At 37.2% G+C, this 16,042-nt stretch overlaps 1 protein-coding gene across 2 annotated transcripts; it reads right to left on the reverse strand.

Annotated features, from left to right (window-relative positions):
• Positions 1–5,518: 5,518 nt before the first annotated feature.
• Positions 5,519–14,696, reverse strand: GCG (glucagon). Of its 2 annotated transcripts, XM_010971377.3 has the most exons (6): positions 14,597–14,696; positions 11,522–11,622; positions 9,916–10,077; positions 8,130–8,267; positions 6,671–6,814; positions 5,519–6,015 (listed from the first exon to the last, which is right to left on the reverse strand). In XM_010971377.3, the coding sequence occupies exons 2-6, from the start codon at positions 11,611–11,613 to the stop codon at positions 6,009–6,011; spliced, it is 543 nt and encodes a 180-aa protein (XP_010969679.1). In that variant the 5' UTR covers positions 11,614–11,622; positions 14,597–14,696; the 3' UTR covers positions 5,519–6,008. The 2 variants fall into 2 exon arrangements, with proteins under 2 accessions (XP_010969679.1, XP_074219320.1); XM_074363219.1 differs by lacking the exon at positions 5,519–6,015 and having other exon boundaries at positions 6,667–6,814.
• Between the last annotated feature and the right edge of the window lie 1,346 nt (positions 14,697–16,042).

Raw genomic sequence — 16,042 nt, forward strand, 5'->3', positions numbered from 1 at the left:
TTAACAAACCAACCAATAAATATTCAATCAAGCCATAACCACCCCTTGGTTCTACTAACCAGCCTTCTCCCTCCTCCCTTTTCCATGTGAAAAATTATTAGGTTTTCTCCATTTGATATAAAACATTATGCAAACATAGCATCAAGTCCCACCCCTCTTCCAACCATACTGTTCCTATGTCCTTCTTATGTATCAACTTCACAGCAGTCCCTACTCCTTTTCTTTTGGGCAAAACTTGAAAGACCACAGTGCTCCATACTTGTTATCTGCACCCCCACCCCCTTTTCTTGTCTCTTCTTGGTCCACTATAGTTCAGTTGTTCCATCACTCCTTTGTGGGGCAAGTTTTAGTGGATTCTCGTGTGGCTGGGTGGGTGTAGAAGTCAAATGGACGTCTTTTCTATGTCCCAGCTAAACTGACTGGTTTCCCTCCAACCCTGAAAACCTGCTCCTCTGCCTGTACGCACCCTTCAGGGAATAACACCACCTCGACATCAACTCAGAAATCTAGGAAGCAGCCTCTGCTCTGCCTTCTCCTAGTCAGGCCACCTCCTTCATATTTTGTCTGCATCTCCGTTCTTTTCACTCTCAGTTTGTCAATTCAAGTCGTCATCCTTTCTCAACTGAATTACTGAAATACTCTCCAAACTGCTGCTTTCCTCCAATCTTTAAAGTTGTTTTTATGAGATAAACAAGTTCATTCTGGGTAAAAGAAGAAATAAGAAAAGAGAGGAGACTGCTCATGTGTAGGAGACATAGACACCTGTGTCCAAATCTAAGGACATCCAGGGCAGTAAGAGGGCCCAAGGGAGAATGAGAGAAAATAATGAAAGGAATTGAAGTGAGAGGAGATGGGCTGAAATGTGAGGGTCACGGTGACTGCTCTAAAACACCTGTGAGCTAGTGTGCTCTGAATATGCCCATCTCCTGGGATATTATGGCCTAATTTGGCATGAGTAGATGAAATATAGTCTACTTAAGCATATATTATGCAATGAGAGTTGTTAAGATGATGAGAGAAGCTGAGTTTATAAATTGTAACCAGAATCACCAGCCATGGCTATCACATAATGAATTATTATTATTATTATTAATTTTATCATTATTTATTATTATGGGTATTTTACTGGGAAGTTGGAACACAATAGCTTTTTCTTCTCGTTCTCTTTCAGTATCTTCATTTCATCTCTAATTTATTATGACACTTTAAAGACATTCAAGCAGATATGCAGACTAATGAAACAAACACCCATGTACTTACCACCAACCTTAAAACATCAGCTTCCAAATACCATGACAACTGAAGCACTGTGCTCAGTCCCTACTTGTCCTCCCCAGCTCCCAACTGGAGGTAACCCACCCACTCTTCTGAAACTGGCATTCTTTCATTCCCATGTGTATTTACTTTTAATGTCCAAATTACGACAGCTCTCACTCAACTAACGTAGCATCTCAGCCACACCACCCAATTGTTGAAGATAAAAACTCAGGAGTAATCCCGGATTCAACACTTTTTCTCATCCTGTGACCTGATGCTGTGGGCTGCAACCCTGCGGAGTAGCAGTAGCGCCCGCTTCTTCCCAAGCCCAAGTTCAGCGTGAGATTGGCCATGGTGGGAGTCTTCACACCTTTAACGCTGGAGCGATAACCGTGGCCCAGAACGGGTCATCAAACACTCACCAGCACATTACTGCTCGTCTCCAAGGTGGCAGTTTGTGGTGTGGAGGAGGTGCCAGCAGGGGCGCAGGGAATAAGTAGGGGAGCGGGTCTCTCACGGATGCATCGGGGGGAGGAAAGGCTGTAGTCTAGTACACTGAGCAGGGGACACAGCAGCAAGAGCTCCCTGACTTTGGGATCTAACCGGTCAAGCTAGGGGTGTCTCAGGGAAGCGCCCCATCATGGCTAGTATGGTTTAGAACCCATCATTTGTTTTGCCATCAGGTGAAACGATGTCTAGTGCTGCCAGGCAGTCGGCAGGGAACTTCCGGTTTTGCAAGCGTTTTGATAGTGGCAAGGCTCGCAAGGCAAGCAGTTAGCTACTTCAGAAAATGAATATTGTGCAGGGTCCTCAGGGCTCATCAAGTGGAGGCATTTTTGCACTCGGCCTCCAGAGTGATTGTCACCACAGCCATTTCCCTCCTGGTGGGGAGGCGATGCAGGGAAGTAGGGGATCCCAATGTCTAGCGAGGCTGAGGTGTGACTGAGGTGCTGTCCTCTCGGATGATGAGCTCTCGGCCGGGCAACCTCCTCTGAGGCACTGGCATCCTGGGGGCGGTGGAGGCCGGCTCGCCTCCGGGAACGTGACCCTCCCGGGAGGAGCCCCGTGAAGGAGTGGCTGACTGGTGTCAAATTCTGAGCGCATAAGCTAGAGGCCTGTCTCAGGGTGAGATTACAAGCATAGGAGCTACTGCTTGTTGATTCCTTTAACCAGTATCCCATGGAGAGATATGTGGGGTATTCAGGTTGTTTACAATAATCTATTTCTTTTGATTAATATATAATAGGGTACGTGTAGTTTAGCTTTATAACGAATTGCCAAATAGTTTTCCCAAGTGGGCATCCATCCCATTTTATAATATTACCCAGAATATATGAAACTTCCAGTGCTGCATTTGTGCCACCATGTAGGTTGCTGGCTTCTGCAAACTTGATATAAATGTGCAATGCATTATTTCCATTTTATTAAATTTTTATATGCAGCATGTGTGGAGATAAGGAGAATTTTTTTTCTTTTTAGACCTCCTTAATATGGTATATTACATTAACAGATTTTTCTAATCTGGAACCACCCTTGATAATTTTGGAATAAAGTTGCACTTGATCATGGTGTATTAATATTTTTAATATGCTGTTGAATTCTATTTCCTGGGATTTTTTTTTAGGATTTTAAGATAAATTTCATGAATGAAATTAGTTCATAATTTTCTCTTTTTCTTCTATCTTTATCAAGTTTAGGCATCGATGTTGCACTCACTTTATAAAAAGAATGAGGACTATTCATCCCCCTTTCTCCCCTTAGCCTCTAGAATAATTTATCAAGCATCATAATCACTCACTTCTTTGCAAGTTTGATGGATGTTCCATGCAAAACCTTATGGATCTAGTGCCTTTTTGTAAGATGATTCTTTGATACTTTCCTTCATTTCTTCTGTGGAAACTGATTTATTTAAGCTTTTAGAAAATTCTCTACTAGTGCCAATTTTTTAAAATTACATTTTATTTAAAATTTTGTCTATCTTTTCTAGGTTTTCAAGTATATTTTATGCTAACAAATCTTAGACAGTTTCAATCGTCTGACATTTGTTTTAATTTCACCTGTTTCAATGATTGTTTCCCAATTCACTTTATTTTACATATTGTTGCTTCCTCCAGTCCTTGTTTGTACTGTAATATTTCTTTTATATATTGCTAGATTTGACTCACTGATGTTTTGTATAGGATTTTTTTTTTTTTTACTGATGGTCATGAATCAGATTGATGTGTTGTTTTCCTTTCCTGTAAAATCTTTGTCGGATTTTGGTATCAAGGTTATCCTGGTCTCATAAAATGAGCTGGGAAATAGTCTTTATTTTCCCCTTATTTTAAAGAGTTTGTGTAATATTGGTGTTTTTTCTTCCTTAAATGTTTAGAAGAATTCACCTGTTAAGCCATCTGGGCCTGGAGTTCTTTTCTGGAAAAGTTTTTAAAATAACAGATCCAATTTCCGTAATAGACAGAGAACTATTGAGATTTTTCTATTATTTGTGTGTATTTTAGTAACATTGTTAAAGGGAATATGTCCATTTTGACTAATTGTTAAATTTATCAGGCATATAATTTCAAATACTGTATTCTTATTATCCTTTTATTGTCTGTAAGATCTTTAGAGGTATCTCCTTTTACTACAGATATTGGTAATTTTTTCTCTTTTTTTTTCTTCCCTGATCTTGCTAGGGATTTATTAATTTTATTTATCTAGCCAAAGAACCAACTTTTGGTTTTGTTAATTTTTACTGGTAATTTTTCTCCATTTCATATTTTCTCCTATATTTGTAAAATTTTCTTTCTTCTACATTTTGAAATGTGCTGTCTTCTTCCCCCAGCTTTTTGAGGTAAAATCTTAGGCTATTGATTTCCAAACTTTCTTCTTTTGTAACAGGTGCATTTAAAGCTATATTTTACCCTTAAATACTGCTTTGATTATATCTCTGATTTGTATTTATTGTATCTTCATTATGATAGAATTCAAAAGTATTTCTTGATTCCTTCTATGATTTCTTCTTTGATCCATAGTTTATTTAGGTTTATTGCCTAGTTTCAAGCAGTTGTGATTTTCAAGCTATCTTTTGTGTTTGATTTGTGTTTTAATTCCACTGTAGTCAGAGAACAGACTCTGAATGATTTCAGTCTTTGGAATTTGTATAATTCTTTGTGTAAGTATTGAGGTTTTCTTTGAGGCCAACTATGTGGTCAATTTTTGTGTACTTTCCATTTCATTTTGGAAAACATGTATCCTGTTTCATCATAATTCCCAGTTCAGTTTAGAGCTATACAATCTATCTTACTGGTTATGTTGTTTTGGGCTCTGTAGCCTAACTTTTTGCTTCCCTGACTCTATCTGGAGTTAAGAGACAAGGGTTAAGATTTAATTTTATCAGTATATTTCTGACACTTGCTTCTTGAATCTCGTGTAGTTTCTGCTTTATGAAAACGGTTGATGTGTTATTGGGTGCATACAAATTAACAGCTATTATTGATCTTCATTATGACTCAGAACACTTAGCATTTTAAAGTGTCCCCCTTTTCCTTAATATTTTTTCCCCTTGAGTTTTACCTTCTGCTCTCAAAAGTGCGACCCCTACTTTCTTTTATATTTACATCTACCTGTTTTAGTATGTTGTTCACCTTAAACCTTCACAATGGTATGTGTTTATTGTATCTCAATAATAAAAGGGAGAGAAAAAGAGTTGGCAGTGCTGTATGCAGCAAAGTCTCTGGCATGGCAATCAGCACTAGACTGGCCCAAGATTCTGGACAATGCAGGACAGGGAGATGAGGGTACAGGTTATAACTGACAAACTTAAATGCCCGCAGGTGACAGGCAAGTAATATGAATAAATAAAATGTGTCAGGGGAAAGTGCCTTCTGTATACATTACCTGCATGTGTATGTGTGTGAGCATGCACAGATGTGTGTTGTGTGCATCTGTGTGTGTGTGTGTGTGTGTGCATATAGGAGGCACAATAGTGAGCTGAAAAGCATGTGGCCCTTCAGAAAGAGGCAGCTGTATTCAGCTCCAGAAAAGATTCATTTGGTGGCTCTCATATTACCTAATGACCTAATTTTTCAAGAGAAGCTAGAAATCAATATTTTAATATAAAATAACTTGATTTTTCAATATTGGCTCAAAACAATAAAGCACTGTGCCACAATTTAAAACACAAATCCATCTCTGGGCACCAGATTTGGCTTGTGGGCTACCAGCTTAGGGAGAAGGGGTACTTGGAAGAAGTGGGAGCACAAAGAAGAGAGAAAACAGATGATGGTGAAGAAGCTTGAAAATTTTATTTAAGTCTATCTTTGATATATTGAAAGCTGAGCATTTTTATGACAAAAGTTTTAAGAAGAAAGTTCTCTTTTGTTTCACAACTGTGACTACCAGTCCTTCCTTTATCCTATTATTATAATGCTGACATGTCATGATTGGAGTAATTTATATATACAAATACTATTACAGAAAAACAATTTCTTTGCTAAGTGGAAGCAGGTTGGGGTACTTCATCCAAAATAAGAAAATAAGAGAACTCTGTACTTCCATATTTTAAAGCTCTTATGTTAGCAATATTTTGACAATGGTTTATTCTGTTTATAATCTTTTTGGTTACACAGTGTTAAATGAAAATTTATTTATTGGCATGCAAAGCAATATGGCTTTAGAATACACCTCTTAAATTTACAGAACTTAAAATTTCAAACATCCCACATGGCTGGCAGGTGATGTTGTGAAGATGATCTTAAGCAGTGACATACTTACTTCCTAGAGATAAAAAAAGAGAGAGAGAGAATGATTTAACACAGTATAATACCCAGATGATATAGTTAAATTATCCAGGAAGTATATTAATAATTTATTTTGATAAAAGCTGTTTATCAATCTTTTCCTCTTATACATCCCTTTATCTTTTTGACTCCAAATATTTACATTCAAAGATGACTTACCCTAAAGTTCCCCTATCAAGAAGTACAAAGTGTATGAATAACTATAAAAAGCAATTATATTCTATCAAAATACGTGGCTAATCTGGGCACTTAAATTTTTACCACTATGGTTATTACATTAAGTATTTAATACCATATATAACTTTCACTTTGTGCTAAAATTTCAACACACATAGCTATTTGCAATGTGACCTTAAGATGTAAATGACTTAACATGTCCATTTTTTATTCATATCTGTCGTCTTAATGCCTTGTCCTTTACTGACACTCAGGAAATATGTTTGGAATAAATGGGTGAATGGATAAAATTGTAATGATCAAAAACAAATATAATAATGTACTCTTAAATGATTCATAGTTTTGATTGTGTACCAAGAGAGCAAAGACTCTCTTCCCCACATAGGAACAAGCTGCAGCAGTAGGATATTTATGAGAGTTTTGATGATTTTCAGAATGAACTAAAATACAATCACCTGTCAGTAATTTTGGTCTGAAGCAACCAGTTTATAAAGTCCTGGGTGGCAAGATTATCGAGAATCGTGTTCATCTCATCAGAGAAAGAGCCATCAGCATGTCTGCGTCGGAGTTCTTCAACGATGGTGACTTCTTCTGGGAAACTGAGAAAAAGAGGGGTAAAATCAGTACTTGGTTAAACATTTCAAATAAATGCTTACTGATTACCTATCACTGGTAATATACATGAGGGTCATTGAGAAAACAAAACGTTTTTATTTACAGAGGACCTACCATGAAAAGTCTCATAGAAACTTGCATGTTGGAAAGGGAACGAGGTGGGAAGAAAAGGGCAGAGCTGGGACCTGAAACCAAACCCTTTCCATATTCCAGCTGCTCCCAAGATTTGAGTGTATTGTCAACACAGATGTTATTACTGAGTCTAGTAATTTGTTTGTAATTCAGAAAAATATTATCCTGTAAAATGAATGATTATCATAACAGCCTTGCCAAGCGTAGTCTTAAGGGATTAAACCTTAGTCTATATTAGATTTTCTCTTCAGCTGGTTTATTTAACAGAATTTTTGGTATCCCTTTGACACACTATAAAATAATCTCAAGAGTAAGTGACTCTTCTACCACTGATTTTGTAAATTTGAGTGTTAATGTTCGAAAAATCGGTGACAATACTCCTTCCCTTTTGTCCTGAGAGCACTTTAAAGTCTCAGTAAACTCATTTTAAATCTCACTAAAAATAAAAATAGAACGGAACTTGAATTTCCTGCTTATCATAATTCAAATGTCAATCAAAACGGTCACAAGAAAATGAGATGGTTCCGGGTTGTGTTTGGTTGTGGTAAGATCCAAGAAAGTACCTAAAGGTCTTAGTCTCATTTTCAACCGTGATATTTTAATGGTTGTCTATGTGAAAGTCCCACAAAAAATGGGTATGTTGTTAAATATGTGGGTGTTTCCACGTATCTGTATTTTGAGTGTCATTTCATTAAACATCTTAAGTTTAGTTCCTGTCAGTCTTCATAACATTTTTACCTGGATACTTACTGACATGTAAATATATGTTGTTCATGTATGTAAATATTTAAAGTCAAACTAAGTTTTCAGCATTATTTCTTCTTTTCCCTTATCCCTATTTTTCCTGGGACAGTCCTAGTTTATGCTTGTTTTCCTGGTGTAGTTATCAAAAGCACTCTGTTTATTCTCAAAAGTGTCCTAGGTTGACACATTACTACCCTAATTACAACACAACTATAATGGGGGATAAAAAAGTAACCTGTCCAACCCTATTATTAATACCTGCTACCAAAGATAAAACAGACAAGACTTTTGTAAACAGCGATTTCCTCCCTTGTGGGACTCTACTAATTGCCTCTGTAATGCAGATCCATATATAGATAACTGTAGTCTAAGTTTTCAGCATCAAGCAAGAAAAAAAAGTTAAATAAGAATATACAGACTTACTCTCGCCTTCCTCGGCCTTTCACCAGCCAAGCAATGAATTCCTTGGCAGCTTGGCCTTCCAAATAAGAACTTACATCACTGGTAAAGGTCCCTTCAGCATGTCTCTCAAATTCATCATGACGTTTGGCAATGTTATTCCTGAAAGCAATGTGAAAGTCAAATTGAAGATCTGTCTCTTTAGCAATATGGTTCTCACCTATAAGCCGTGGCAGCTTCGGGTTCGAGATTCTGTGTAGACGGGTCTAGGGAGATTGGAGAGATGAGGGTGGAGGAGGGGGCTCATCTTGAAGCTCCATTAATTATCTGGAGTGAAGGTTGATGGGAGATGGCTAATAACAGGTAAGGGGGCTAAGTCCCCTCACTCCCCCAGTGACCCATTTTCGCTACCCTGCTTATCCAAGTCATTGAATATTAGAGCTGCATTTACTTCTGTCTCAACGTGTCCGGATTCCCCAGTGTGCTCTGCTATTCACCAACAAAGCAGCTGGGGTCAGAGTTAGTTCATTGGTACAAGGGGAAGCAAAGGAGCATCTCAACATGTCATCAGAAAGACCACACGATAATGGATCAAAGGAAACATGTGATGGGTGAGCAATGAGGAAAGCTAAGAAGATGACCCCTTGTCATCCTCAAGTGTGTGCAGAGTGCTCTGTGGAGGTTGACCAGCTGCTCTCAGTCTCCCTGGCACATATTACCACTGGGAGGTTTCATCTTAAACACAACAGAAACCGCCTGAGAGCTAGGATTGTTTTACGCTAGTTTACTAGGTTGTGGCATTCTCTTTCTAGGAATGAAGACAGCTGGGATTTTTTCAAACATGTGATTTCTCACATTTCACCAATGGCTCCGTTTGTAAACTTAACAAAGGCTTCTCCCAGTGTCTTCTCTGACCACGACTGCCATCTTCCCTGTAGTCGTGCCCTCCAGTTTAAGACTTTTTGGTCAATGCTCTGTCTCTTTATTCCTGCTGGCTCATGTCTCTCACTCACTCACTCTCTCTCTCTCCCCCTTCTCCATTCTATCCAGACAAATCTATGCCCTTTTCCTGATTTTTAGATTCCTTCAGCTACTTTGCATGCATAACTCCCTTCCCCTTGTGGGCCACCCTCCAAAGAAATTGTGAAATTCCACCATCCCTGTGAAACCCTTGCGGCTGATTTCCTCCAGTAGCCTAGAAGCAGCAAAAACCCCCAACACTGTCAAAGGAGATCCAACATTAAAATGTATGTCTTACGATGGGCTTGTGTTCTTATTTGCCTTCTTCTCTCTTTGTGCTGTGCAGCTAGGCTGTAATTTTAAATGTGTATCTTGGATTGTATTCTACAAGAAAAAGACTGCATCTGTTTCCATTCCTAACCATGATTAACTTGGCTAGAGGATACTTTAAATGTGATCACAGTCATGAGTTTGAACCTTACAAGGGAATGTTGAATTCACTCTTATCTTTTGGTTAGAAATTAGATTCCTAACTTTGCAGGTTCACAAAAGTCGGCTTTCAGTTTTTAAAGGCAAATAGGCGAGAGAGTGATTATTGCTAAGACCACAGCTGGGAAAATAATTTAAAGCCTATGTCCCATTGGAGGATGGGTAAGAGTTTTGGAGGCGCAAGGGGTGGGGCATTCACAGGCATAATGGATAACGTCATCAACCTGGAAAATCATCACAGTTGAAAGAGCTTATGGGCGCTATTTGATATGCACTTTAACTGAGGAAAGTCAGGAGGAATTTTAGACATATTGAAGGAACACATTTGTATGCAAAGGTCTGATCAGGTTCAGACTCTTACTTGTTCCTCTTGGTGTTCATCAACCACTGCACAAAATCCTGGGCACGCCTGGAGTCCAGATACTTGCTGTAGTCACTGGTGAATGTGCCCTGTGAATGGCGCTTGTCTTCATTCATCAGATCCAAATCATTGAGTGTATCAGTCTGGGGAGCCGGGAATGATCTGTGAAGAACAGTGATTGGTGCAACTAAATCTCTCAAGAATAGATTCATTTGAGAAGCATCTCTTTGCAAAGTACAAAACCACAAGAAGCTGGAAAGCAGGTACTTCCAATATTTCAGTTGACAGTTCGGAAAGACCTTACAGGAAAGTACATCCTGATTCAGAAATCTAGCAATTGATCTTTCAACTGGCTGCTGCTTCTTCTTTTTTTCTTTTTTTTCTGAAATAGGATTAAGTAAATCTGTTTTCAACGAATTCATCTACTCATAATTATGCTAATAATTCCAGAAGAGAGCAACGCCTTGAATATTTTAAAAGAGTGAAGAATCCCAGATCATTTTTGTTTGGGCAGCAGATTTATGTTCCAAATTTAGTTTTGCATATATTAATATAAAAAAGTAGCTCCATTACCTGCTTATGTGGTAGCTAATGGTGGAAGAAAGACAATTAAAAGTTCAAAGGAAGATAAGAAGAAGCCCACTAATTTAAAACTGGGTCGTGAATAATCTGCATGCCAGTAATCAACAGTTGGTTGGCATGGCTATATGGGGAAATATTCAATATGATTAAGGCTCAGAAATAGAAGTGAGATACTATTTTTACCTGTCAAATTAGCAAGGATTAACTACTGGGGAGGATATTGTGAGAGGAGTATTTCTATAACGCTGATGAGAGTGTGTATATGTGTAGGACTTCTCTGGAAAGCAAATTGGCAAGATATAATAAAAAGTTTAAACTCATTTAAACTCTTTGACACAATAATTTTACTACTATAAATCAATCCTCTGAAAATAGTAAGAAATGTAGGAAAAAATGTTATTTGCAGCATTCTTTGTGTGAAAATTTGAAGAACTCTTAAGTAGTCAATAGAGGAGGAATATCTAAATAAATATTGTACATTTATGAGATGGAATAGTGTGCAGCCATTAAATAGCATATATTTAATAAATATTTGCAATGATGTAAGAAAAAGCTAACAATACAATACCAAGAGGAAAAGCATAATACGAAGCTGTAAATGATCTGAGATATATTTACATACAGTACACGCATATTTTCTGTCATGAACCTGTAGGACTTTTACAATTAGCAGGAAAAAATGTTATTTTTTAAAAGGAATTAAATAAGGAAAAGTTGGTGTGAATAATTAACATGATCTACTATGCAGTGCAAGTAATAAATGGATGGGGTAAGATCAGCTGAAGATTTCAAAGAGATATAATTTCCTCTGGAACATATTTTTCAACATTGGCCACCCCTTTGGTTATGAAACAGCATACTCTGATCTATACTCTAGAAAAGCCTTTATCACAATGATACTTTAAACATTTGAAAATTATGCATAGTATTTATTCTAAATCACTGAGACCTACTCACTAATCACAGTTATCTTGGGCTGTATTCTAACCATAGTGCTGTTAGTTCAAGTCTGAAGATTTAATACCTGGATTTCTCCTCTGTGTCCTGAAGGGAACGTTGCCAGCTGCCTTGCACCAGCATTACAAACAATCCAGCCACAAAGTAAATGCTTTTCATTTTTGCTGCCTGTCGGAACACAGAGTCAGGGGTTGGGGAGAGGGATAAAGACACTTAACCATATTTAAACATGTCAAGCTAAATTAGCTCGATTTTGATTAAGTACTATAAATAGAAAAAGCTAGTCGTCAATTTTATTCTGATTATATTTCTAACTTAATTTCAAATATTAGATGATATTTTTTCTGCAGATTTTTTTTTTTTTTTTTGGTGGCAAAAAAGAATACAAAAGATGTTTAGCAGCACTGTGAAACTTTTTCATTAGTGTGGGATACTTCTGTTAATGATTAGAAGGCTCATTTCCAGACCTGAAATTAAAAACGTCCATGATAAACATTGAAAATCCCCACTGTAGATGATCTGCTGCATATGGTTAGCCTGAATGGCACTTTATCCATAATGCCACCCCCTTCCCTATCAGTCTGGCTTTCAATTAATAGTCCTTCACTTCCCAGCATTTACATTATACTGCATTTCAACCATCTTAAAGCAGCCTCAGGCTACAACTTGGCATACCAGCTGTCGGTTCAGATGTATTATTCATTTATATTTTAAATAGTGTAACTTGGTCTAGACTTTGTAATTATAAAGCGGCCAACAGATTTGAGGTATTTTAGGGTGCTTTGACCTGTTCTAAATTAAAGGGAAAAAAATCATTTTAAAGACAAGCAATTTGCAACCAGAACTAATGCTTCTGGCAACTTGAATGATCACAACTAAGAAACTAAGAGATCACTGTCATAAAGAAAATTAAAGCTCGCTTTTGAAGTCTCGGAAGTCCCCCGTTTGTTTTATAATTGGACTGAGTCCAGGACGTCATTCACTTCTAGCAACACCCTAGACCAGGTTGCGTGGTGCACCTGATCGCTTGTCCTCACATCATAAGCAGATGCCCCGTGAAGCCACGGGATGCTAAGGACATGAGGTGCAGTGTGGATGCAGCAGGGCAGGACCAACATGAATGTGAGGCAGAATGTCCCCACAGGGTGAGCACCTCTATTTTCTGAATGAAAACCTCAAGTCCAGTATTTGTCACGGACTCTTCTCCGCTGCTTTCAAATCTTACCATGTTTACTTTGAGAAGTGGGGATTTCAATCCAAGTTTGATTATGCTTACCCATAAAAAATTTGAATGAGTATTTTTAGCAAATGGCATTTGGTTTGAAACAAGTATTTTCCAAATATTATCATTTTAAACTATCAATCTTTTCTCTAACATCTTAGTCATAATTACTATCTATCTTTGGCACTAAAACACAGAGACTATGACACCTGCAGTGGTAATTTCTTTTCTTTGAAATACGAAGTCTTTTTAGATTAGGTGGTCAATTAGACAAAGCAACACAATAGGCACTACATATTCATCCTTCTTCATTCATCAGTGTTAAATTACTCATTTGGCATCTTGTTATGTTTCATTTTATCCAGTTGGCAAACTTTGGAAACCTTGCCAAATGTATAGGCAGGGTCTTCTGATTATAATTCTTACTTATTAATTCATGCTTTTAGAAACTTCAAAAAATTAAAGCAACCATTTCTTTTTAGGATGACATCACTCTTGGAAAGTTAATTTAGAACTAAATAATTCCTTCCATGCAACGTCCCTAAACGGCTTACAACATCTTCTATTATGTTCTACAGAGGCAGATACGGAGCAGGTGGTTTTTTGCCGCCGTGGGAAGAAGAAACAACCACGCAGAAGTGAATGTTCAAAGTCCTCTCCAGGCAGTAAAATGACCTCTACTGAAAGAAGAGACTGATTTTTAAAATTTTACTTGTTCATTATGTAAAAGTCTACGGAATTGCGAAAAAATTTAAGAACAAGGTTGGTTGTTTGAATACCCCTACTGAGAAAGCAAATATTTGTGTTATTTTAGTGTCAAAATCTTATTTAATAAGAGAAAACTTTCCAGTTATTTCCCTACCTCTGCTTTAGAAAGCCTGAGGAAAGAATCTGCAGTTCTGTAAGAACGTTACACGTCCACTCAAATTTAAAAGGAAATACGGTACCAAGAGCATCTCCTGAGTAGAAAGTCTTTTGGAAAGATTGATCTTTGACCTAGGCAAGGTGACATATATTATGTCCTTAAATATATTGGTGTTGTAGGTTATTTCCTCTCATAGGTCCTTGGTATGTGTGAAAAAAACACATCACATAATCATTTACTCCATTGAGGATCTCCATAAAATTGTTCTTTGTCCTTAAGAGCTTAAATAGGTACGTTAGAACATCTGATTTTTTTTTCCTAAAGAGATTTACTACAATTTCATTTCAGAATGTGGACACTTTAGATATTTTATTTATTACTACTGGTCCTCAATACATAGTAAATAATTATGAATCTCTGGCTCTACTCAGTTCCATCCACAGAATTCCCAGTAATTGATGATATTTTTTCTCAGCACTAAATATGCTATGTCTTATTTACAAAGAGCCGATTTCATGGGCTTTGAGTTTTTGATAGACTTATCAGAAATTTGAATATTTGAACGATGATGTGGATTCTGCTCTTTTTGAAAAACATACGTTTTCATTGATAAGGAGCAACTGCTGTTATAGCATCTCTAATGGACACATACATTTCTGCTGAAAGGCGCCTTCTGTTCAAAGGCATGTACATCTTAACATTTATCAAATCCAAGGAAAAATTTTTATTTTTCAAAATGTTACAACTTATTTTTTAAATGCAGTTGTTATAACAGTTAAATCTTGTGATATGTGCATTGATTTGAATCTTTATCTTTCTATTTGATATTTTTGCATTGAATTGTTTCTCTAACTCACTTTGCGGCTTTGGTATGTTGAAGTATATGTAAATGCATTTTATATCACTTTTTCATCTCAATTCTGCCCCATATTTTAGTAGTAAAGTATAAGATGAAAAAGCAATATTTCAATTAATAATACTTTGCCCCCTTAAGAATACTCAACTTCACCCCAAACAGGATTTACAATCGTACAATCAATCCATATTAATCTTACCTTCTGACACCAGGATGCGAACAGAACAGGTGCAGAGAGAGCGCTCCCTGTTTTCGGAACTTTGGGTGCGCTGTGCCCTGAGCTCTGCAGTTCTGCACCACAGCGCCCTGCCTTTATATACTCTCCAGCATCGTTTAGCCTCGCAGATATTACGCTGACAATATAAATTTTTCATCTGTAAATAATGGGGTTTGTTACAAACAATTTCACTCGCCCACTCACTTTGCTAATCTGCATTTTATGCTTATATTGGGTGAGACTTCAGAGACCAGGAAACTTTTTATTTACTCTGGTGCTTTTTTTTTCCCCCTGGGAATGGAAAGAGCAGTTTGGAAAATTCACCTTTCACTCTTGGTCAGGCATGAAAATCACTTAAGTACTCTAAAATGAATTTTGATGCTGAAGCCAAAAAAAAAAAAAAAAAAAAAAAAAAACCATGAAATTACACAGTCCATGGCTAACCCACTTGGAACATGGCCTTATTTGAGGGTCTTATAAGCCCTTTTGTTTGCTGTTTAACTGTGATGAATTTATCTTAATATAATAATTAATTCTTGTACCTCACCAAATAATAAAGTACTCACTCGAAGCGTACATCTTAAGAATCGTCTCATCTACACTATGCAAAATTAATTGTATTGTTTTGGTGGAGAATTTTTAAGAATGTCAGTTAAAACCTAATGTATCCTGTTGTAATACACTGGATTCAGACAGAAAGGATAAAGCATAATGAGGATTAAACATCCAAGACAGATAATGCTAATAAGACAGAGTCTAGTGTTACTTTTTCCTTCTAATGTATATTTAAAGGCTAACTCTGCTGATAAGAGAGATGGATACTAATTTACAAAAGAGTGAGTCATTATGTGTATGGTCGTATTTCCTGAACTTTGTGATCTGCCAATTAGGACTTCAGTGATCTGTAGGATTTAGCAGCTATGAGTCTGGCCACCTTCGAGAAAGAAGAAAATGAGAAATGATCTGGGCAGACAGCTTGAGGACAGTGTTAGTATGATGAGATTTTAGTCTGGCTGCTGTCAACACGCTGTGTGGCCTCAGTCAAGGCACGTACTCTCTTTATTAAGCCTCAGCTTTCTGATTTGCAAATGAGAGTGTCGGTTAAATGACTCTTCTAAAATAAAAATTTGATTTCATCTGACAAAATCATTTCAATTTGATTCCAATATTCTAATATAATCATCTGCACAATGGAGCTTGTACAGAAGTAAATCATTGAGACAACTGGAGAAACACCCCTGAGGAACTAATTGGTTTACTTTGTAGACTGGATGCACTCTTGGAAGTAGAGCTGCCTAAAGGCCATAAAGATCAGTTCTATGTGAAATTAGGAGACCTCAGGGAGGAGTATTTGGTTTTTTGGTATTTGGAGGGGGGGGTTGCATTCTTTTTTATTGAAGTATAGTCAGTTTAAAATGTGTCAATTTC

Source organism: Camelus bactrianus, chromosome 5, assembly GCF_048773025.1.
Source record: "Camelus bactrianus isolate YW-2024 breed Bactrian camel chromosome 5, ASM4877302v1, whole genome shotgun sequence".
Classification (NCBI taxonomy): Eukaryota; Metazoa; Chordata; class Mammalia; order Artiodactyla; family Camelidae; genus Camelus; species Camelus bactrianus.